Source organism: Sceloporus occidentalis, unplaced genomic scaffold (genome assembly GCF_023333645.1).
Source record: "Sceloporus occidentalis isolate IW3139 unplaced genomic scaffold, rSceOcc1.0.p SCAF_56, whole genome shotgun sequence".
NCBI lineage: Eukaryota > Metazoa > Chordata > Lepidosauria > Squamata > Phrynosomatidae > Sceloporus > Sceloporus occidentalis.
In genome coordinates, this window is record NW_028317036.1 from 248,945 (window position 1) to 275,348 (window position 26,404).

A 26,404-nucleotide genomic window follows, 5' to 3' on the forward strand; every position below is an offset into this window, starting at 1 on the left:
CCACTAGGTGGGGTTTGCTCTTGATTTTTTTCTTATTTAAATAATTGAATCTAGTTTATTTCTTACTATGCCTTGAATGTCTGACTGCAAAGATCACTTTTACCAAGGTCTACATTTTACAGTTTTATACATGAAATAAACCACTGTGTTCAGATTAAAATAAGACACACACATTAGAAATCGACCTTTCACATAGAAATTTGCTTAAAAGATTTGTATCATTATACCTCGCTATTGGGTTATGCCTCCTCTTTTGATAAGTTGCTGATTTTTATTGACAGGCTTAGGCAGCCTTTTTAATGGTGGGTTAAAGGGGAGGAAAATGGGTTATATATGCAAGAACATATTCTGGCCTAGGCTGAATAGGCCTAGGGCAGCAGTAGTCCCCAGCCGCAGATTGCGCTTTTCTGACATTCAGGGCCCCCCCCCCCCAGTGTGCCACAGCTCAGTGTACCGGTTACAATCAGTTCTCTGATCTCCCCAACCGGTCCATTTCTACTATGAAGTCTGTGCCATAGACTGCTTTAAAAAGCAATGTGCGCTGTTAGGTCACAAAGCACTGGCATATGATGTCATCCCAGCTCTCTGCAGTGAAACAGGGTGGCTGCGATCAGGCCTAGGGCAGCACTCAGATTTATATGCCTCTTTTTGTTTGTTATACCACCTCATGTCACAGATCTCAGCTCCCCCGAAGGCTACTTAAACATCTTTACACTAATTGCAACAAAAAACACAAAGGCTACGGGCAGTTTTGGTAAATTAATTGGCTATGTTAAAAATTGTTAAGTAGAAAAGCTCCTCTTTAATAATTAAAATCCCTTTGGACAATGTTAGAGAAACATGCCTACCCCTCACTTGTATATCGGATTGTTGATCCTAGAGGTCCTCTGTTTTTGGTTCAAGAAACTGATTGAAGCGTACTACTGCTGTCACATATTCTAACAACCTGACCCTAAAACAATCTTCATTTTATGTTTCTTCACAGAAAAACAGGAAATAAATAAATAAGTAAACATTTACACATTTCCAGAGAATCAGATCTTTGAAGAAACACATTGTCATGTTTTTGTAGATTATCTCTCAGGAAGTACATATCGAATTGATCTCAGCTTTTCTTTGAACATTAGCTGAAAAAGAACAGTTTCTTGTTTAGACTTTGAGAGAAGAAGAAACAACTTGTGTTGCTTTTTGAGGAGAATGAATGATTACCGTGTCATTTCATTAGTCTCTTTTCTAACAATAACTGGTAAGCACTACACGTGTTTGTACATGGATCAACATGTGCTGTCGTTCTTGGAGGATCAGTTACCCAGTACAGCTGAGTAAATATTATGATATTGCAAGGCTTTTGGCTTCACAATTAGCCAGGTATATGAAGACTATAGACTAATGTAAAGGCCAAAAGTATGGGCTTAATACAGGATATGATTAATATTTTTGTTGTGCAACAGCATACTAGGAAGCCCAACTGACCAATACAGCAATCTGGCCCCATTAGTATATCACTGGTGCTGTCAGGCATGTTCTCCTAGGCCCAGTTGGCATAATGCACTGCTGCCAGAAATAAGAGATGTGGTTACCCCAGCTTACTGGTTAGTTTGATTGTGGAAACATTGTAGTATGACTACTTATAAGGCCAGATCAGATGGCGGCCAGTCCTGGCACTTTAAGGTAAGCGCGGCAGGCAGCTTTATATGTGCCGCTGCACACTGTCAGCTAGAGAGGCAGATCGGTGAGTAGGTGGCGCTGCCAGCCCCTGACTCACAGGGCATTTGCCCAGTGTGCCAGATGGCCAGTCCGAGCATGATTATTTAATAATCTACAGACTCACATAATAAAGCACGGGTTACCTTATTCCATGGCAGTGTCCAGCACACATCAAACAGCCTTCCTACTACATGAATACCTTCCCACCTGGATGTGAAATAAGTAATTCCAGATCCCCTGACTTAGGCTTCCTTTATACGTGGGAGCAGATTTTTTTCCTCTGAAGATTTAAGCAGAAAGAAACAACTCAGACAAATGAAGACATTTTCAGGTGCTATGGCATCGGCCTATTATTGTTTGCATTTGTATCATATGAGGCAGTGTGCCTTGAAACGCCTAGAGGCATTAAGGGGTCAGCACTATATCGATAAAATATATGTTGGCTGCACCAGTGCCCCAGGGACGTACTGTTCTGCAAATGATCTGTTTTGCATTCAGTAAGGCCATTAGAAAAGTAGTGACGTATTTTATTAACCCACTGAGCTCCTTTGAAATCAGTGGATGGAAGAAGGGATTCAAAAGTCTTTAGGTCTCACAGAAGGATCATCCCTCCTAAAGAGGAATATTTGGGGGTAAGCAGTAACAAACACATGAAGCTTGTTAGAAGGTGCCAGGTATGACCAAGCACTGTGTGCTAATTCATTTATCTGCACTTCCCGCAGTACCAGTTCTTTTCTCCAAAAGAGAAAACCAGATAAAAACCACAGATAAATTGTATACCATATAATTAAACCGACTCCATGTAGTGGTCACAGTACCAGGGCAGCATAGTTTGGTGTTTTCAGAGAGTTAACAAAATGGGAAAGCTTTGAAATACATAAAAAACGAGTATTTCAGAAACCACGTTTTGCATAGTGTGATAATGTCCAATTTTTTTTTAATTCAAATCTGTTCTTGAGTACTTTGATACTAGAAGGATCAATAGAATACGGTTACAGATTCTTACATTAGAATTGAAGGTAATTCGTTACCAGCTGCCACATTACAGGTACAGAAATAGAATTAAGTGGGGGACCATAATTCATCAGTTTAAATGGGAAGTCCCATGAAAAAGATATTTTTGAACCATACATATACAGTGCTGTATACAGTAATGTAGGCTAGCAATGGCTAAAATCTGGCTTCAAATAAACACTATCTTCAGACGTGGAGGCTGCAATTGATGTCAATCGCGTGGTGGATGTTCTCGGCACAGTCAGCACACTGAGCTGATTCTTCGTGGCAATTCTAGTGGAGTCCGTTTCTTCGTAGACGTTCATTAGTCAAAGTTTACAGTCAGGTTACTAAATCTAAGCTTTTTTATTGTTAACACAAGCAGTTTGTCTAGCAGATTGGGCTGAGATAGCAGAGCTAGAACAAATGCAAATAGCTAATATGCAGCTGTCTGAAAACATTGTACTTTGCAAAAACCTAACTGTTTGAAAAAAGAAAACAGCACATTTTTTAAAACTTACTTTTAATCTAATACTAATAAAAATAATAAAAAATAGAACTTCCCTTTAAAATACCATCTTGGAATAAATCTTAATGATTTTGTGCATAGAAAATGTTCTAAATGTCATTGGAGTCTGTTATATTATGGCTGCTGGATAATTGACTCCATTTTTTTTGGATGGGGTTACATATTCTGGCTCAGGGCATTACTTGATAACACACTAACGCAAGATTCCGTAATGCAGCAGCTACATAATATTGCGAGTATTGGTGACATTCAACATTTGACCAACAGGCTAAGAAACCTTGATCTACGCACATTCACTGTCTGCTGCATCCTAACTCTGGTGACTCCAGATGATGTTATGTAGTCAAGTGGAGCAATCAATGGACCAAATGTAACATGGCAAATGCTGTATCAGAAAATATAAAACCATGTGACAGCTGACCTTCTGCAAAATCCATTAGAACAGGGATACAACTAATACAACTTGTGTCAAATTGAGAAATGGTGAAAGGACTGCAGCGCATGTTACTGTTACAACGTATAGTAAAGAAGGAGAGCATGCCAAAATGTGTAATCTAATTACTAATTAAAGATATAGCAATGTGGTGTGTTTTGCTTCTTTACTTTGATTTGGCTGGATATACCCAGGTGAAGAACCAAGGTTTTGTTCAGGGTCTCTTCATTTGTATGTATATATTTTTGTTGTGCAACAGCATACTATATATATATATATATATATATATATATATATATATATTCCAATAAATATACAATGTTCATTTTAAGTAATAATATTATCAGCTTCTCAGAAAGCCATCTGATGAGATATTGTTATTTGAGAAAAAAGACATTTTTGAAATACATTGCCTTGCATATTGATCTTTTATTTTCTGATATGTTGTTGTATTTGTCAAATCAACATTTAGAAATGTTAAAATATTATTTCTCCAGCCCAACCTAAGTATTGGTCCCTGGAACTGCACTTAGGGTTGGGTTACACCCCAAGCATGCGAATGGTACATCATCATTCCTTTATAGAATACACTTTATAGACTTGCAAGGAATATACATTGTATGCATCATTATAACTGTTTTGATAAACAGCCTGAATCCTTAAAGGGATATTCCAGCCATTCTGGGCACTTATGCATATAATAGCTGAGAGGTCCTGTTAAATTTGTGTCGCCCCCCCCCCCTTGCAAATCGATGGGAATTCTGCACATTCCCCCATATGCATTAGCCCCCTCCCTCTGAACACGGAAGAGGCTGGGAGCTGCAGCTCTGGAGCTGCAACTTCTTCTTAATGTAAGTAATTGTTTGTTTAACTTTAAAGAATGCATATTAAAGTACCCATAAAGTTCTTAACCGTGCATTCTTTTTTTTTGGTGAGGCTGTAATGGACATTAAACTGTCTCTTTAAATGTTACTCTTTGGTGCCAGGGGTTTATTAGTTCCAAACTGGACAACTGTAACTTGCTTCCAAGAACAAACTGGTCTTTGTTTTTTATTATAAGGGTCCAAATTAATTTTGCAGCAGTGTGATTTAATAACTTAAGTAAGCTGAATGAGGGGAAATGAAATTGCTAACTTTACGGGAAGCTATGTAAGCATCCATTATATTTAATTTTAAGGGAGTCTCCTGGGAATTGAGTCCCAATTCCAATTTCCAGACCCTGATCCAGTTGGCAGGCTTGGTATCTGAACCTTACTACTGTTATTTTCATGTTCATAGAATTCAGTACTTACTTGCTATGTTGATCTTGGATCAAATTGGGTTATTTGGTGAGAAAATGTATTAATTCTACATGAAATGTAATGATATCGAGATGATTCTTTGTTGGCGGGCAGCATGGGGCACTGGGGTCTACCTTTATGGTATAATGTGACAGCTTTTAGGATTGACTCTGCTTATGGGTAAGCTCTCAGACTCCATGATGGCACAAGAGGGTGTGCGTTAGGGTCATTCACACAGGTATTCTTTACTTGCATCAGCAACCACTGCATGTTGTTATAATGCAAGAATCTAAAAAAGTGGGAAACATGTTATTACGTTTTGCCTATAGAAACAATCCACAATTGAGAGGTCAGAAGAATGCTCAAGATAATAATATCCAGGCCATAAGAAACACATTAAGGAAATTGCGTAATAACACTATAAGAAGCCAAAACCATTATTAATTTGGTTAAGTCATTGTCCAAGCCCAGATGTTTATGCTAACCTTGTTTGATAGAACATTCCAGGAACTGATAGACCTTTAATTAAATAAACATTTAAATGTATATCAAACACGTTTAAGCCCCAAATGTAAAACATTTCTGCGCACATTAGAATGTTATGTTGAAAAGCCCACGTTTACGTGGCTACTCGTTGCTGTTCTTATTATTAATATTTTATATTGATTTATATAGTGCCATAATGTTCTGTAGCACTGTACAACGTGTAGCATTTTTTATGAGATTGGCCATATTGGCTTTAAAAATACTATGTTCATAGCAAGATTACTATACTCAGTTTCAGTGTACATACACTGGATAAATATTAATGGATACCTCTGAACAGATCAACTTTACATACTACCTTAAGAACTAAAGTATTTTTAACTATTATCTTATCTAAGCAAATATGTGCCTTTGTCTTTCTTCTGAAGGTTTAATCACCTAAAATAATGCAGGAATATTAAGATGTGTATTCAGTTTCTATAGCAACAGCCTATCACTGCCTGATTTTGTGTCCTATGACATTTCAAAAAATATGAACGAAGCACACTTTACTTTAGATTCAAGATTTATTTCATGGAAGGGTTTGGGCATCCAACAAGTACTAGGAAATATGTTTCTAATGCTGCGTTTAGTAATGAATTGTTGGTGGGATGTTTTACTAAGGAATTTCTTAGACAATGTTTGAAAGGTTGCTCCTGGGGGAGTGGTCCGGGATGTGGGTTTATAATTTAAAGAAAACTGTTTTCAAATGTTGATCGTCAGAGAGAAAGGAGACAGAAGTGTAAGAAGTATGAGAAGAGAATGAGATAGGGAGACAATAGAAAAAAATTAAAAGAGAAATGAGAGGAGATGAAAAAGACAGGAGGAAAGAGTAAGGAAGAATGAGATGGAAGAGAAAAGAGAAGGGGGGAAAGAAGAAAAAGGAAAAAAAGATAAAAAGGAGAGAGGGTAGGATTAGTGAAAAAAGAGAACAAAAATAGAAGAAGAGAAAGACAGCATAGGGAAAATTGGGTTGTGAGACACAAACACACACCCCCAGACACAAACACACACCCAGACACACACACAGCCTGGGAACTGACACATTACACAAACATACCCTGGGACCCATTAAGTACAAGCACACAGCCAGAAAATTACACTCACGCACCCAGACACTAACACTCGCACTAACACGCACAAACACACACACATATACACTAAGACATTCCGACATGCACATACTAACTGACTTATACACTAACGTACCCACATACCAAGACACTAACACACAACCTTACACTAACACACACTTTCCCTGACACTTATGCTAACATACACACACTGCTTCCACAACCACAAGGGATTCTGGGTAGGCGCATGAAAATAAGGTCAACAATAAATCAAGACACTCACACTAAGACACACAGTTAAACACATACACAATCACACTAAGATAAACCTCACTTACACTGTAGAAATTGGCATTTAAAAATTATTTGGAGAAATATTTCCTCTCAGTTGTGCAGGTCGGTCCTTAGTGCCAGCTTCCTGCAGCCTGATACAGTGAATTATATTACATTGAAAAATATCAAATGTCACATATATTAAAAATAATACTTCCAATTTCCAATTGCGCATTTAAAGTGAAAGTTAAAAGCATTATTGAAAGTTGCAGCCTTTTAAGGAGCAGATTTTTAAGGGGTTTTATTGTTTTTGAAGTAATTTAGTCCTCAGTCAAACAATATATATATATATATATATATATATATATTGCTATATTATGTAATCTATTTCATTAATGCCGTATTGCATTTCATTAGCACTGCAATGTTGTATAGTCAGCCAAATAAGACCTGTACAGAAGTAGTTATATTTTAAAGACCCACCTCGTTTGGTTCAGCGGCAGGGTGTCACAAGGTGGTAACATCTACTTTAATATAAGCATATTATATGTTTTTTGATTTAGGAAAACCAATAGGAACAGATATGTTGCAATAATATTCCAACTCATTGAACTTTTCCCGATTCTCTAATCTGATTGTAAATCCACAGTGCTTCAGATTCGCTGATTCTAAATCTAGTCTGTTAGAAGTCAAGGCATCACTATGTACCCCCAATGTTTAGTGTTAATGGCTACTGCTGTATACTTTACCCTTTTTAGCCATTCTTTATTTTTTTGCTATCTTTACTGATTATTTTCTTTGTAGATATCTGTTCCTCTGATCCATCTGTTATCAGTTATAATTTCTTTCTGCTTGTTCTAAAGCAGTCAGCTTGTATCGAGTTTTAGAGGAGCTCTTGAATTCTGGCTAATAGATATGAATCCAAGGATGCTTTACGTGTATATGATGCATGATGGCAGTGTTGTATCAGCACTAGGATTGCATGATAATAGATCATACAAACACTTACATTCAAACAGCAGTCTCAGTAAACTTAGTTTAAAAATCTCTGCAATTTACAGGAAGGGTTGTTAATTTGTAAACATGAAATTATATATTTTGAGGCTGATGTGTTTAACAACCATTTACCTGAGCATTGCAATAAAATGCAAAGTCTTGGTACGAACGACGGCTTCTTGAGATAGCGGTCACTGAGGACACCAAGGATAGTCCTTCAAAAATGTATTCTTCCACAATCAAAGGGCTTGACTCATTTTTGTTCTTTCTTTGTGTTTTAGGATGGAGTGGGCATTGAAGAGAAGCTGTCCTTGAGAAGAGTGGCAGTGGTGGAAGATTTCTTTGATATCATTTATTCCATGCATGTGGAAACCGGGCCTAATGGAGAACAAATCAGGAAGCATGCTGGACAAAAGAGGACTTACAAAGCTGTACGTACAAAGCTCTACACTTTGCCATAGACTAATGATTTATTTGCCATAGACTAATGATTGTGGCTTCAGTCTAGAATTTCAGTATAGAAAGTATACTACAATAAATGTAAATGCAATGGGCATGGCCATTATTATGTATTAAAATTAATCTTGCTCAATAGTATTTGAATATATTGTATATGTTGTATGCTATTGGTATGTACTCAATATATAAGTGAAGGTTTTGCTGAGACCTTCAATTTTTGGTATGGTTTTATATAATTTTTTGTTGCATATCTTTCAGTGTAAGATTTACGCTCATATGGGCAAACAAAGTGTTAAATAAGTAAGCACAAACAGAAACATTAAATTTGGCAGCAGATAATACCACTTGGCCAGTCTAGTCTGCCCTTTTTTTTCTTCTGAGACCTAAAGCAGTTGTTTGTCTCTCTTAGATTTGGGTTAACCATATGCCTATCCCGTACCATGCTTGCCAAAGGCTTGTGGGAGGTGATTAGACTTCACGGTGGTGGCCCCCGTAGTCATGGTCCTTGCCCTTCTGCTGCAAGTATATGTAAATTTCCATTTAGAGTGCCTGGCCACACTACTTTGGTGGCTAATAGTTGTGCATACAAATGACACAATGTAACTGGTATTGTGTCTCAGTGGTTGTCTGACAAAGTTGGATATTTTTTTGGAAAAACATCAACATGATTAGATGAAGGTTCATGGTTGTAGTTCATTTAGTGACATCATATTCCAGCTAGCCCACAGTGCATGTGTCCCATTGGTTTTCTCTTTTATAATTACACTAAACTAAAATGTGTTTTTATGTTTCATAATAGTGTATGCTATCAGTACGGGTTGTGGCTTGTTTTTATTTGTATTTCATTTCTGACCTGAGAGTAATTGATTATTCAAATATCTGAAATCCAACATCGGCCGTTGACTGGTTGTAATCCATCCATTATTAGAACCAAGTAATTGCTCTTCCAACATTAACCAGATGGATATAAGGAAAGAGACATCTGCTACCAGGTGAGGCTAGAATTACCCAGCTCTGGTGATAAAAACGTTTCATTTTTTCCCCAGGTCAGAATGTGCAGGGCTTAGAGGGCGGTTGGGGAAGCTTCTCGTATGTTGCCTGTTACGACTGTAATTAAACTCATACAATATATGAACCCTAAGCACCTCTTACTTGTTTTTGAGGAAACATTACGCGCGCACACAAGTCTTTCTTTCCTGTTGCACAAATATATTACAGACTTTCATGGTTTTTAGTTCAGTATATGAAAAAGCCACCCATTTAATAAACATATTAATAGACTAATAAAGATACAGGCTTATATAGGATAGAAAAGGTAATCAACACTGTTATTTTTCCTTTTTACAAATAAAACCCATTTAATATATTTAAATATTGTTGTGATAATCATATCACGTTAATATATCATTTCTTTTTGTACCTTATGGTGTTTTCTTTCATAATTTTAACATTTTGCATTCATGTCTTGTTTAATAAACTGTGCAGTCATCATGTCCCCAAAACCTGTTGCTTGTCTCAAATACAAACTTATTATAGTTAGAAAGCACAGAGGAAATAATTACCCCATGTGGCCATCTGCCAGCAACGCCAAGCAAGAAAGTGAAATTCTACCTGAACCTAGGGATTTCCGGTGATAAAAGCCTGCTAGTTGTTGTCACATTGTACGGACAGATGTGGAGGAAGACGCCAGCTTTGCTAATTAATGGTTCACAAATGAAGAAGAAAAAAAAAAGGAAAATTGCAATAATCCACTATGTGTACCAGTTCTTGGCCAAAAAATTTGACTTTTTAAAGAAAAAACACCTAATGAGACTCCTAGAGAATCATAAAGTAGTAACATGACTTTCCCTTTCTTCTTTTTTTTATTTCTGCATCTTGGCTGTATTCACCGAAAAACCGATTGATCCTGATAATATTATCTCCATATTGAGCTCAGAGAGCAACGGTGACCAAGCAATGAATGGCCCAACCATTTATCCTCTGATGACAGCCACATGGATAACACAAACGTAATATTCAAAGACATTAGGAGCAGGGGTGTGCCCCATGGGTCTTCTATCAAAGACCCTTACAAATGAAACTAATTATAACCTGTATACCAGATTTTCATGAGGAAATGGCTGTTATTAGTAAATTTTATCCCCTCCTCTGTATACATGAGTCATTGAAATGCTTTGGGTAATTATTTAAAAACAATGAAGACTGCAGTGAGCCATAAGGCAGTACATGTCATTCTTCTCTATGCCCCCTTCTAAAATAAAATGACGTGCATTTTGCACAAAGGTGCGAAACGCGTCAAGCGATTCTACGTGTATTTACACTGTATGCCTATACACTCCATGTGGATTTTGAATAAACCACTTACAGAAATTGAATTTGTGCGTTTCCGTCTATTTTTGTGGAAACCAATTTGCAGTACGTTTTAGTTTTGAAATGAGCATAAACACGTCAGTTTATACCCCAAATGTTGTTTACAAAAAGATTTTTGATATTGTAAGAGTTATCATCCCATCCATTGTGTCCGCGGTACTGCAAGCTTTATTATCCTGTAGGACATAAAGTGGAATTACAAGTGGGTCGATTTCTGACATTTAAACCCATTATTCTGCACTATTTCTTAACAGTAAAAACATTTATTTACATGGTATAAGGATATAATTATGTATTTTAACCTGTGCAATCGCACCAGAAGATGAGTTCTTTTGTTGTACTTCCAGTGTAATTTTCCTGTAATAGCTGGATTACAGGAATTACAACAGAAGCGATACCTTTCATTGTCCTCTCCGTACAACAGCAATAAGGTGTAAACAACATAAAGCTCATGCTATTTCCGTGTATATGATTATAAGCGTATGCAATGTATATTGTTGTCTATACCCAAGGATGGATTTACATGTCAGATACCTCTAGGTTTCAACCCTAGCAACCCCCCCTCCATTACCATGCTCTGAAAAATGTAAATGGCTTTGTAGGCTTGGTGTGGATGGGGAGTTGGGAATAATAGGCGCAGCATTAGTGAATGGGCAGTGGTGGAAGAATTTAGGACTACAATGAAGCCCTGTGTATCTGTCATCTCTACAAGCTTTACACCTTGCTGAGCGGTCACAAGACCTTAAGGTTTAAGAGGACAGGGCTTGACAGGTGCCTACAGCAGGTCAATCTGCAAATCCAATTTACAAAGCCCTGATCCTGTGTCTGGTTACTTTTCAATAAAATCCCAGCACAAGTACGTAAAAGTGAATAACTTCATTCTTTCATAAACTTTCTGTATTTTTTATCCAGCTGGCATCTCAGCCGAACTGGATAAAAAGAGATACTGTCTATTGTTCCTAAGCATTACTTCATTTTTCAATGAACCCCCCCCTTGAGCCATCTGGAGATCTGCCAAACACTAGAAAGACAAAACATGTATGCACAGCACCTGCTGTTTTCATTAATTGTTGTAAATGTTGTGGTGTGCTAACTTTATTACTGAGCTCAGTACTGTGCTGTGTTGCCATAGCCTGGTAATTCTAGAATCAGGATAGATCGGTGTTGTAACATTTCCGCTGCAGATCAAGGTGCAGGTCCCCATACAAACGCCAAGCTGTTTCTTTCCAATTCCATGTCTGTTCATATTGTGCTATCATTTCCACTGAATGTAAACATAACATGATGCCACTTTCATACCCCTCCCTGCCTTTTCATTGTACAATCTATTTATATACAATTAAATACAGATTTATATTAAGGGAAAATCACACATATTAAGGAATTATTTTCATTTTGAGTCCATGGTGTCACTGGATTTGCTTCAAACCCCCCCGGCATTCCATGGAATGTATAGAATATGTTCCGGTATATTTGGTGACAGAAAAGTCAAATCGAATGAACTAGAAAGCAGCCACTAATGCTTAACCGCTGTCCGAGGTCCTGTAGTACCACGTACAGCATAGCAAAGAATAAACATGGTGCTCAGACGTCTCATGCTAACATCTTACCACTTTTTATGTAGTTTATTTACACATGGGAGCTACAGTTTCCTGAAGTGTATTGTCATGGAGCCATGGCATGTTTTTTGTTTAGCTGCCAAAGCACAAAACCCATGTTGTGATATCTGATTTAGTACTGTCTGGATAAATATAATGTTCTACGTGGGAACGCAGGAAATCTGTTCTAGTGGCCCACCTTATGGCAGCTATACATTATGACCTCCTTTTGTAAGATGGGATTTTTAGCCCCAGCCACTTACTGACCGCCACACTCTTATTCTCTCTGATCCAACTCCACACACTCCTGGATCATCTATGCAAGACAGGGGGTGACCTCCAATATACTTAGAAAGTTTCCAGATACTTCTCAGTAGAGTATCTATCTATCTATCTATCTATCTAGTGTTTTTTTTTACTGTTGGTAAATCAGATTAAATTATTAGGTTTTGCTTATGCGTAATAGAGATTTCAGGTCAACATGACTTTACCCTTCTCTAGGTTGAAGGAAATAAGTCCCACTGTCTTTGGTACAGTATATAAAAATAAAAAATATGTATAATTAAGCAAAATTTTTATGTAGACTACTTCTCCTCTGTAACATTGATTATAAAGACTCGCCAGCCCCTGCCCTGTCATTACTGGCAGCTTAAGTTTCACTTCTGTGATTTCAAAGCCGTAAATATTCATTTGTTAGGTGGAGGGTGAATAGTATTATCATAATTTTTCATTTGTTGTCATATACACAAGTCGGAGATAGTGTCAACCTTATAGCAGTTTTATACTCGACAAATTGGCAAATCAGCATTCATTTGTATTTACAAAGATATATTACTTTTATCACAGCACGATGTATATTTCACAAAGTACTAGCAGCTTAAGAAAGAAAATTATGTTTTTTTATAAAGAATAAATGTTTTTTTCCTTTACTTTTTAAAATCAGCTTTTTATTTCTATAAAATGTTAACTCCTCCAGCTTTTTATTATCTTAGTAGTTTTAATATGCTTAAAATATATTACATCACATTTGTAAGTGCACATTATTAGGATGCAATGGTTTCCTGGGTCAGCTATGCAATCATGAAGAAGCAAGGCGCCCCATAAAGTGTCCACATGTCACAAAGATGCAAAGGAGGCACAAAAGAGATCATAATTGGAGAGAAACCATGTGAATCAGATAAGGAGCAGGAAGAAATTCAGCAGCAGGGGAGGTAGAACAAGAAAGCTGAAGGCTAGAGAAAGAATGATGGCGGAAAAAGACATTGGGTCACCAAGAAGCAGAAATAGAGGAAGGAATGAAATATATGGGAGAAAGATATTACAATATGGGTAGGTAGCTGGTGACAGGAGAAGGGGTCTTGGGTTTTAAAACAGAGCAAGCAGATATAATTTAGACAAAATGGAGATAGCAACAGAGGTATAGTTTTTATATGTAGAGAGCTAAGAGACGTAAGTACTACATTGCAATTATTTATACAGCTCCAGCAGATTCTGTATGGCCACAGAAGCACTTGCAATAAGAAACGGTAAAAATATTTAACAAAGACAATTAAAAATGGACAAGAACATTAAGACACACGTTAAGACCTATTGTTACAGAAGGAGAGAGGGCCCTGCTCTTGAGAGGGTAACAAAGCAGAAGGAAATTACAAGAGAGAGAATTGGTGGCGTGTCGAGGAAAGAATAGTCATTCCCAGGAACGCCAAGGAACAAACAGCAAGAAAGGCTGCAGGTGTTCAGCGCACGATGCTTGCATATGGAGCGTTGAGTCACTTAGACCAAAGGCTATGCATGTTGATCTTATGACATCTTATATCAAGCTCAATGCAGGCTTCAAATGAGGAAGTTCGGTTAGTCCTGTAAGCCAGTTAATATGACATCACAGAATGTTTTGATTTCAAAGTGTTCTCTGTGACTTCCCAGCTTCTACATCACAGGCCGATTGCAACTGGGTGCAATAAGATGAGGGGTGACCTTAAACAGCAACTGTAATAAACACATTGTTATTTAATAATACAAAATCTGAAAGAATTCTATAAAAAGTAATAATTGTATATATTGACATTTGACACAAACATCTCGCAAAAATTATGAAATGAATCAGGCAGTTATGGTTGACAGATATGATATTTCAGTCTAATAGCCCTCTACACACTTAAACGTTTGTATCATGCGCAATTTTATGAATCTCATGTGTTCTGCTGCATTACACCGGCAATTGATTTACATCGGACCTAAATAACCTAAGCATCTGGATGTTAAGTGACCCTTTATGTTAAAGCGTGGAAAGTGCAGCCATAGATTCTGCCTGCTACAGCTTCCAGTGATCTCTAAAGAGTCCTTGGTCTATATCAACCAAGCACCAGAACATATTCTGAGAAAAGGGTTTAATTAACATGCCATTTAGTGGCACTGGAGAAAATATTCTTAATGCAGTGGGCAACCGGGCTAATCTAGATTTTCGACTCGTTTGTTTAATTAAAAATGATTGTTACCTCCTTCGGTCTCACCACAAACCTGACCACAAGCAAAATATTTGGGTTGGGAACTGCCTGCAAAAGTCCAGCTGGCAAATGTGATTTCTGTCTGCCAGAACTGTAAATGTAAATGTAAATGCCGGAGCCGTGGGATTACGATCCGTTTAAATGATGGGCATCGTTCTAATCCAGCAATCTAAATTATGAAATGGGTGCAGTCAGGAAGCATGCTTGGATGAAGATGGAAAGCTAATTATAGAAAAAAATTAGTACAGACCAGATACAGCCAATAATTGGCTCTAATCTTAGCTAATGCCATTCAAAACTACTTTTGCCCATATAATAAGAGGGCAGATGTTGTCACATCCTGCCTACAGCCATTGCACGATGGGGCAAATGGGGCATGCTCATGGTTTTCAGCAGGCAGCAGGAGATATATATATATGAGTTGTTAATATAGTATCTAATATTTTATATATATTATATATATTTTTTATGTGTTCATTCTTATTGATACTTTATTAATGTATTATAATTTGTAGAACATACCTAAAAATGTGTTTGTTTTTTCAACCAAAAACAAAATAGCATCCATTATTATAAAAATGCTTAATGCTAGGTTTGTTCCTACAGTTACTGTAAACTGGCTATAGAGAAAGACAAGACATCAGCTTTTAATTCCCAGGGTTCCAGATTCCCAAACTTTAATTATTGGTAGAAAAGAGCCTTTACCTCCATGAAGCAGAGAACAAAAAACCTGACACCTGATTAAGATATGAATTTAAAAAAAAACAATAAATAGCACCGCTTGTGATTACATGCATTTTAAGGGAGAATATTTATTTGGCACCTTTAATAAACATTGGAAGTTTGAATAAAGGCAACTTTTAGGATCTGTTATGTTCCAGCTGCAAAATGCCCCACAGCAACACTTAACTTTTAACAGGGCTTTTAGAATTAGTAAGCCGACTATATGAAAGACTAAATCATTTAGAACAAAGTGGTGTTTTGTAAAAAAAAAACATGCGAGTCAAGGTAAGCACGTGCTCCACGATGATAAAACAAAAGGCTTCTGCGTCTGTCCTACGAGTTTGGCATTCAATTATCATCTAATGTACTGACGTTCACTAAAATCACTCAGCATTACATCCTGGCTGCTGTCTGTACATTTGCGTTCAAGGTTGACAGAGTGGCGCATGTGCTCAAAGCTGTTTGCAGGAGCGAAACTTTCACTCAGTCCCTTTGTTTAAAAAGGACACTATTCTGGAATGAACTTTGCATAAGTGCTTGGAAATGCTGCGGAGTCTAATGCGGCAAAACCTACATTTTTCTCTCTCTCTCTCTCTCTCTCTCTCTAATCACCTTTCTAAAAAACTTTTTTTTCTTACAGAGAAGTGGAGAAATGGCCATTGTAGACAATGTATCATAAGAGATGTTTGTAATCTATGTATCTATGTCTTTATGTTTAATTAGAATCGGCTTAAAAAGACCCAACCAACAAAACAAGCCATTATTTTGGATAAAATAAAGTTTTTTTGTAAATTCAAATCTGTTTGATAATACAAAATGCTCATATAATTTATGAAATCTTGCATCTCATTACCTTAACTGTGCTGTTTCATCTACTTAAAATGAATATGACTAAATACATCATTATTATTATTGCTGTTCAATGCCCAAACTCTACCTGGTTCGCGTGGAACTGCACCTTTAATTAAATTAATATTTGTGTATAGAATGGGATCTTGCCTGGGACTGATTCATTTCTGTGTGTGTTACTGTGAGCTTGTACAAAAAACATTCACAATGTCCTAATGCTGCTATTTCTTTTAGATTTCTGAGACATATGCCTTCTTACCGAGAGAAGCAGTGACAAGGTTCCTAATGAGCTGCTCAGAGTGTCAGAAGAGAATGCACTTAAACCCAGATGGAACGGATCATAAAGGTAAGGACGTTGACCAGAACACAAAAATGACCTTACACCTTAGTAGGTGATTTCAATTTCATGCGCTACCATTTGGGAGCTACATGAAGTTTACAACAAAGTCCTAGGGTATTTCAGATATATCTATGTAAAACCTCCGGATCTCAATCAAGCTTAACGCTAATGCATAGCAGTGCTATGAGTCCGATAACCGCATTTCCCCCACCCAGGTTACTCCATAGAGGGGAGCAGAGACACCAGATCCAGACTGGCTGTAGGGCACACAGGAGCAATGTCCAGCTATTTATAATATAAAATATATTACTCAAATTATATGAAAATAATAAATTAGATACAAATAAAAAAACGTATTTTACGGTTTCTGCCCTGTTAAATTGTTCATTATTGATTGGTTCAGGCAAACTTTGTAAGTGTGGTTTAGTAGAAGCAAGAGAACCTCAGGTCGGGAAACGAATCGGGGACTTGCCATATTCTGCTGCTGATCTCTGCGTTCACAAGGAGAACTTTTTAACTAGAAAGAATTACACTGCTAAACAAACAAAAGACACACCGTATGAGATATGCGATGCTGACAGTAATTACACCAAAATTAATTATTGCTTTGTCAATGGAGCTGCCCTTCCATGCAGCCATTCTCAAGATTCGTACATCGCATTCATATAGTTTGGGACAGAAATTTCAACTTACTGATTTTTGGGTACTAATTAGTGTTTTAACATCACAAGGCAGGACCTGCTTTTTTTTCCACTGGAAAAAACGATAATCACAATAAAAAGAGATTCTATCCCAATGGGTACTATCATATTCACCTCCATTTGAAATGACCCCTTATGTTTCATTTATATAACATGGATTAAAGGGGTACACTGTCCAAGATGAGTATGTATGATACAGTGAAACAGCGTATTACAAGTAGGTACCAAACAGAGGCTTAAAAAGAGCGGTCAGTATGTGACTACGGAGACTATAATCTCATACTTTCAACTTTTGTGAATATAATTAACCTATCTCCTCCGCTGTCTGCTGGACACAGTGATTCAGAAATAGTCATAATTGGCCAAATGACCAGTCTTAGGCCATAAGTGTAGTAATGGAGTCATACTGTGTGAGGGCTCTTCCTACCATGTGTTTTGTTAATGAAAAGTCACTTTCTATATGATTTTGTATAGCAGAGAAACTACAGCAATACAAAATCTGCTGTTGCTACAGAATTGTTACCAAGTATTTAAGCGTTCCTATGAGTACAATGGAATACAATGATAATTGTTAACCAACCATAATTAGTGCTATGGTGAGGACCAGATTAGGGAAATTGTTGTTTTGCATTAATCAGAATATGCCTTTGTGATGAGTTTATTCCGTCACATTCATTAACTGATTTGTATTATTTCTATTGTCGAATGTGTCTATCATATCATAGTGTTCTTGTTTCCTTACCATTGTGTTAGCATGTTTGGAAAATACCTGTTTTTTTTTTTTCTTTTGGTGTGGTTTGTGCCTTTTCCCTCTGTCTGCCCCATAAAGAGTTACTTAACCTCATTCATGTACACATAATATGACGTATTCCCTACCTTTTTATATTTTGTCTGCTGAAAATGAATAATTGATTTAATGAAGAATTATCTAATTTGCCCGAATATCAGAATTTAAAAAGAAAAATTTGTAATGAAATATTCTTGCACTGGGTTGCATTCCAAAGAGAATTTCCCATATCATGTGCTTTTCTTACAGATAACGGAAAACCTCCAACATTGGTGACAAGTATGATTGACTATAATATGCCAATTACTATGGCTTACATGAAACACATGAAGCTGCAACTCCTAAACTCCCAGCAAGATGAGGTAACTTTCCATAATTCAGAGAAAATTATAATTTTTACCATTCTCTTCTTCATTGGGCTTGGAATGGAAGTATGGATTAATAGTTATATCCATCTTTCACCTTAGAATGCAGTAATGCAGAAATTATAAGCGGACCTTGTTATGTATACTGTGTATTCCTGGCACAATGCTACTCAATGTTTGTAATGAGCTGGACCATTGGGACCATATGGAATGCATATGGTGTTGTTTTTAAGACAGGTGGGCCCATGTTTGGTTAATCATTTTCCAGCGGAGTTAAGCACAACACACCATTACTACTTGCTCTGGTTAGATATTGTTTTCGAGGTTGTAAGTTTTATAGAATATGCTGTTTTAAAAGATGTATTTTGCATTCAGGTGGTTTGCTTTCTCTTAAATGCATATTTTCCAGGAAATAGACAGGTTACATCTTACTTTATGTATTATAATATGGTTTAAAATAAATTAGTTTGCAGAATCTGAAGTGTGGTGGTTGTATCTGTTTTGGAACAACAGGGGTTATGGATAAAAATGTCTTGTAAAAGTGGGAATTCTGCACCACAGTCGTTACCTGTACCTATGTAAGAAATTATTAATGAATGAAAAAAAGCAGTTTTGAGCCAGCCGCACCACATTAGAAAAATAATCTCATTTTAAATTATAAATACTTTCACGGTCTAATAAAAATGCAAACCACCTTTTAGATTTATTGCCAGGCTTAATTTGTACAGGAGACAAAACAAATGCAGAATCTGAGAATAAACATTTGCGATGTTGCCTCTTTGTTCTCATGTATTGAAACCTATTCTGAAAGCTATACACTTAGCACTAGACTCGGGCGCCTGCGGAAAATTTGTGTTTGTTTTCGTAGGGAAAATTTTCTTCACATTCAACGAAATTTGTCTCTGTTTTTGATTCAGACGAAATTAGTCTCACATTTTCGTTTTCGGAAATCCCATTTGTTCGTCCAGTTGTAACTGAAAAAGAAATAAATGAGTAGAAGTTGAATAGGGGATTTGAGACCAATAAAGAAGGCCAAAATTAGCTATAGAGTTATAGAGGTCAGGTTAAGGATAATAGAGGACTGGTTAAATGAGCTTAATTACATTTATAAAATTAACTAATTTAGTTAATCAACGATCTTCATTAAATCAAAACTTTAGAGAGTCTTAGACACTGTGAGAAATGGGAGGCTCACCAAGTCTCACACAAAAGCATCTCACTGTGTAAAATGGTCAGATGCAGCACAGAGGTGTCACATAAAGCAGTCATGGGGAAATGAACGGATCCCCTGCCTGCTCTGCTCTTATATAGGCTCTCTTCATTACTAGTCTGCTTCTTTTTTTTCTTTTCTTTAAAAGATGCACCACAGCCATTGGAGAAGCCCTTAGCATGGTGTGACAGGAGTGGGCTGATTGGACAAACCAAGATCAGCTCACTCAATGTCCCTCCTCTTAGTGCAGGCAAAATGGCGAGATTCTCCTCCTCTTAGTGTAGTTGAAAAGGCAACCGCGGCGACAGATTTTCGTATTGCGCATATTCGTTTTTAGTTTCTTTCCTCCAATGTTGCATTCGTTGGTTATCACTAGTAATTGCCTTTAAAATCAATAATTGCAACTTATTGTATTGTCCAAATATTGTCGTGTCTGTCTCTGTTCATACTGCTCACAGCAATTTTTTTCTATAACAATATTATTCTACTTTGCTTTTGAAAAAGCTATTGTGTTGTTAGGAAGGTGGTTTGGGAATCGGCATCTGATCTGTGAAATGTACTAGACTGGATTTTTATTCTTACTTGATCCTTATTTGAGTTTAAAGCCAGCATAGTTACTGTATCGACTGCAAGTTCATCTAGTGAGCCACCAAATGAAAACAAATCACACGACAATGTCTAGGATGTCAAGATGCCAGGATGCATTAACCTGACAAAGCGTTCCCTAAAAAGGAGACCTTCCCAACATGAGTCATCTATCAGAACTAATAACAAGAAACGTGCTGTTACCAAATGGCTGCACAGAAGCCGTTGCCTGCAGATCTTTAGCTAGCGAAACATAGTTTATTAAGTTGGAGGCTCATTGTATGCACACTGAGTGATTATATATTTGTTTAACAAAACCTGTTTAAATAAGGCAAATGTGGGTTTGTATGGTAAACATGCAATTTAGGCCTCTGCAGTGAACAAGTAGCTCACATGTGATACAGTATCATTAACATATCACCAGTCAGTAGGACCGTTTGGCCATCTGTCACCTGGACACCCCAGCTACACAGCCCGAAATTAGGTGCGTTGGAACAATTTCTTCTCAGCTCGGAAAAACTGAATACTAGAGGGCAATAAAAGGCAGTAAGGCAGTTCTTTTAAGGTCCTGTTCTACCTACTCTGATTAATTTAACACATTTATAACTGAAAACAGTATTAGAAACCTGATTCCAGATAGTGGAATTTCTAAACCATTCTGAGAAATAATTACTTAAAAAACTTTAGATACAATCATTCTCACCAATTCTCACTGCTTATGTTCCTGCTAAATATATTAGCTAAATAATTTACAGTCGTGTGAAAAAGAAGGTACACCCTCTTAATTCTATGGTTTTCTATAGCAGGACACAATAACAATCTTCTGTTCCTTAGAAGCTCTAAAAGTTAGGTAAATACAAACTCAGATGAAGAGTTTTATTTTTTACTTAACAAAAATAAAGCCAAATGGAGAAGCCATGTGTAAAAAACTACATACACCTTATAATTTAATAGCTTGTATACCTTTAGCAGCAATAATCATTTTCTGTATGACTTTATAAGTCTCTAACATTGTTGTGGAGGAATTTTGGTCCATTCGTGTTTACAATGTTGCTTCAATTCATCGAGGTTTGTGAGCGTTTGTTTATGCACAGCTCTCTTAAGGTCCCGCTACAGCATTTCAATCAAGTCTGGACTTTGACTGGGCCATTAAAAAACCTTGATTCTTTTCTTTTTTCAACCATTCTGTTGTAGATTTACTGGTGCACTTTGGATCATTTTCCTGTTGCATGACCCAGTTTCAGCCAAGTTTTAGCTGTTGGACAGGTGACCTCACATTTAACTCTAGAATACTTTGATATACAGAGGAGTTCATGGTTTACTCAATTACTGCAACGTTACCTGGCCCTTTAGCTGCAAAACAAGCCCAAATCATTACCCCTCCACCTTGACAGTTGGTATGAGGTGTTTGTGCTGATATCCTGTGTTTTGGTTTTCACCAAATGTGGTGCTGTGCGTTATGGCCAAACATCTCCACTTTTGTCTCATCTGTCCAAAAGAACATGACCAAAAGTATTGTGGCTTGTTCACATCCAACTTGGCAAACCTAAGCCTTGCTGCCATGTTCTTTTTAGAGAGAAGAGACTTTCTTCTGGCAACTCTTCCAAACAAACCATACTTATTCAGTCATTTTCTTTAACATTCATGAACTTAACATTCTAACTGTGGCCTGTTTTTTGCAATTTCTCTGTGTATTGCACGGTGTGACCTTGGGGTGAATTTGCTGGGACGTTTACTCCTGGGAAGATTTTCAACTGTCTTCAATATTTTCCACTTTTGAATAATCTTCTCAGTGAAAAATAAAGGACTTTAAATTGTTTGGAAATGGCCTTATAACCCTTCCTAGATTGATGGGCAGCAAGAATTGCTTCTGTAAGATCATTGCTGATGTCTTTCCTCCTTGGTTAACACACACCTGAATGCTCTCGACCAGCAAACTCCTAAAGCTTCGGCTTTTATAGAGATGGTCACACTTACTGATGATCAATGAATCACTTAATTAGCAGCACCTGTCTGATACTTTGCATCTTAATTCCTATGGAAGCAGTAAGGGTGTACTTAGTTCTTCACACATGGCTTCTCCATTTAGTCTTTTGTTGAATAAATCATGACATGATGTACTATGTCATGTGTTGTTGTTCATCTGAGGTTATATTTACCTAATAATTGTTAGTAAAGTATTTACCTCCTTTTAGATCTGCTAAGGAACAGATGATTGTTGTTATGCCCAGATATGTAAAACCATAGAATTCAAAGAGGGTGCGCTTTCTTTTCCACAAGACTGCACATGAGAAAAATTATTTTCTTGTGTGCCTGAAAGTGTCCTTAGGTTAAAGGTGAAGTTTATTTCTGAATTGTGTTGGTCATTATTATCATAACATACCAAAAATTATTTAACATAGTCAAATCTGCACCATAATGAATTTCAGTCATAGTGATATAATATAATATAATTTACCTACGTATCTCTTTTTAATTTATTGTAAAAGCTGCCAATCTCACAAGGTACCATCTCCATCTCAAGGTACCACCACCCATCATGTCAAAGCAGCTTTCCTTCCTTACTCCGTGCCCCAGTAACTAACACTAATTATGTTTAGTTTAAATAGCTGAAATATTATATTGTATATACTGTACTGCAATGTGTTCCCTGGTGTTTGTCTGCTAAGCCGTGATTTAATACTGAAGTGTTTTGCTCACGATGACCCCAGTATCTCACAATGTGAACTGTGCACATATGTTTGCAGGATGAAAGCTCTATAGAAAGTGATGAATTTGATATGAGCGATTCTACCAGAATGTCAGCCGTGAACTCTGACCTTAGTTCTAACCTTGAGGAAAGAATGCAAAGTCCTCAAAATGTTCATGGACAGCAAGATGGTAAGTATCCATATCTGCACAGAAATTACATATTGTTAAATGACACTGGATGCATTGTATAGGATGCACTGACAATTATGTTATTGACTGCATTATACTCCAGCGATGTCTTCTGAGCCACAAATAACTGTAACCACAATCTGTTTTAAAGGAAAAGCCTTCTCATTATTTTAAAATATTTTAAATGTTGCCTCTAGTTGAAGCCCCTCATACACCTAAACCCCCTGCATAAATCTGAATGGACAGAATTCTAGTTAGATCATACTAAACCCAGCTAGAAAGTAAAATTATTATTATTATTACATTAGTGTACATTGAGTTCATTTGGTGATGTCATAACTTGGATCTACCCAGACACTACATGTATGGCTTCTAGGACAACTTCAGAGCTCCCATATGGAGAAGAAATTGGTGGGGGCTTTAAGGGAGCATATCGGCAACATTCACTGGTATGGCTGCTGGCTTCCTAAGAAGGTTTCTCATGGACCACACTATATTAAAAAATGGACATTACTGCCCGTTTAAAAGTCATCTACATCCTTTGATATCATGTTCCTTAGCTTGTTTCCTCTATTTACTTTTAACTGTGGTTAAAGCTAGAGTGTGATTTTAATATTTTGACTATAATTCCTTAGTCAGCCTGTGGTTGCATTTAATTGTGGTTTCCAAACATTGTATTTCTTTCTTGACAATCTTTTATTTGAAGTGTCCCCGAAACACTTGATTCCGTTAGAGCTGTAACTGTGCCAGGTTAATGATCTCGACTTCATGCAAACAGATTTGTGATTAAGGCACAGGCCTCTGAAGTGTGTGACACCAGCTTCAGGCAGGCTTCCCGTGACCTTCTGTATATCGCTGTCAGTCAGATACAGAATAATTAGACATTCTGTCTACTGGGAGGGGATCCAGTGACCCTGCTTGTTCTCTTCTGTGTACTAACTAATGTATAAATCACAATATTTAATTCTCCGAAGTAAGGCTGTAATGTCTGTCATTGAAAGGCCTACCAAATTCAGACCAAAATGCTACTTGATGGAGAAAAAAGTAGCAGTAACATGCAGTTTGTGGGGTAACAATAATATTGCTAGATATTGGCGTAACTTGTCTGGACTAGATCTTCACGGATATTTTTTCTTACAATATTATCTACACCAAATACAGCATGCAAACCTTTAGGATCTTAACTTGTTGAAGGTCAAGGGCTTGGATAACATTTAGCATGTTTATTACAAAAGGTTGCTGGAATAAAAAGATATTTGGGATAGAAGTAATAGTAGTCAGATTTTATAATATTAACGAAAAGTAAATAAAGGAATTGTCTCTGTTTGTTTAAAAATGATGAGGAAGACAGTTGACTTAGAGGTGTTTGCGTGTGCTTCTGTTATTATTTTTTAAAATATATTTTGCACATTATATGAAAAGGCATCACATAGGAACTAGGTAAAAGAATGCATATTAAAATACTTACAAAGTAGTTTACTATGCCCCGGTTGGTGGAGCACCAATCACCCCCTTTAAACATCATGATAATATATGTAACAAATAGAGTTACATACACGTAGATAGATTCTGTATTAGTACCAACTTGTTTACTGTTCTAGAATACATTCAGGACCTGTCCTATACCAAATAGCCACCCAGGGAAAGAATACCCTTTCACACTTTTTACACAATTATTGTGTGTTTGCTTTGACATTTCTGCCATGCCATGCTGTTTATCTAGACGTTATAGTGACTTGGGGCTGTAGGAGACTGGGATGCACTCATACCCATCAAACATTCTGATCTCCTAGAAAAATAAGGGCATCAGGGGAGGAAAGATGGACATAGGGATTGGGGTCCCAATAGGGCTACCATGCCCCTAATTAAGAGACCAAGGGGGTTCCGCACACTTATCCCCCTAGAGAGCATATTCCACTGCTTAACACCCCACCAAGTGCCACCTGCCATGAATACAATCACTGCCATTGTAACAATAGATACATCTCTAGAGGCCAACAAACAGAATCTGGTATATACTATAATTATCATACATATAAACGTGGGGTACATAATTCTTCTGGAAATATGATGGCAATTTTCCTAATTTTTCTCCTGATGTTTCTCCTTTTCTTGTCCTGCGTTCAAGATACCCTGATACATATAACATGCACATACACATTTTCTTATAGCTTTACCAATCAATATAATGCATCCCTCTTTACTAAATCTTCGTAGAGTATGAATGTGGTCATGTCTTCTTTATGTAAATTTCCATACATGACTGTCAGATATCTATCTCATACAAGAGTAAGAGAGTAATCACTGTTAATACACAAAGGATACTATAAGCAGATAGAAAATCAAACCTCGTAAACACTGCTTGTCAAACACATTTTCCAGTGTCATTCATTATGATGTGGCATCTAGCAGCATGCACCATGTGCACAATGGCACTTTTGTCTCATGCTAATAGTGTATTTATTATTTGTATTTATGCAAATTGTGAGGTCATCCAGGTGTAAAAAATTAAATCCATCCCTAAATAAGGTTCAACATAAAGCTTGCATGTGCCCTTTAGGTGCTTGAGGAGAGTGGTATTTCCCTTTAGAGAAAGAATGAGCATACAGTGGATTTCAAGCTGCTGCTGCCTACAACATCCATCTTTCAGGATAAGCGTCATGGTTGTTCTGTCGTGGGAGAAATAGAGTAAGAGACGTTATAAGGCCCTGTTAAAGTTTTAGTTTAGCTCAACATGTATAAAATGTTATAGACAGGGGCATAACTATACTGATGCAAGATAGTATTTTTCTTTGTCAGAAAGCATACATTTCGGGTTTTCTTTCATATTCACCTATCTGGTCCATTAAACACCGAAGGCTACCGCCCCTTAGTAACCCCTAGAAACACCTTTTAATATAAAGAAAAGTAATGGCCAGCTATTTTTTTACCTGTGCGGCATCTGGGGCTGTTCTGTTTGCTGTATATGTGTCTTCCTTGCCAGCTGTGTGATGCTGCAGCCCAATGACAGCCATGGTTTAAACAGGACATGCATGGGCAAGCTCCCAGGTGTGCTAATGCAGTTGATGGGTGGATGCTGGGTGCCCGCTTTAATCTGGATTAATTTACGGCCATCCAATCTAAGGTATTAAACCTACTGCACATAACATAATTTATTAAATTATAATTATCATTTGTTATAAACTGTATTGTAATAAAATCTTATCCATGTGCATGATAATGTA

The 26,404-nt window shown here is 37.1% G+C and overlaps 1 protein-coding gene across 3 annotated transcripts in view; it reads left to right on the plus strand.

Annotated features, from left to right (window-relative positions):
• LOC149287783 (nucleolar protein 4-like) overlaps positions 1-26,404 on the plus strand; it is a 121,501-nt gene that overhangs the window by 50,416 nt on the left and 44,681 nt on the right. For all 3 annotated transcript variants that reach the window (XM_089492390.1, XM_089492392.1, XM_089492393.1), the window contains exons 2-5: positions 8,091-8,240; positions 16,547-16,658; positions 18,390-18,502; positions 23,048-23,180. In XM_089492390.1, coding sequence (XP_089348516.1) covers positions 8,091-8,240; positions 16,547-16,658; positions 18,390-18,502; positions 23,048-23,180 — 508 coding nt within the window. The remainder of the gene's footprint in view (positions 1-8,090; positions 8,241-16,546; positions 16,659-18,389; positions 18,503-23,047; positions 23,181-26,404) is intronic.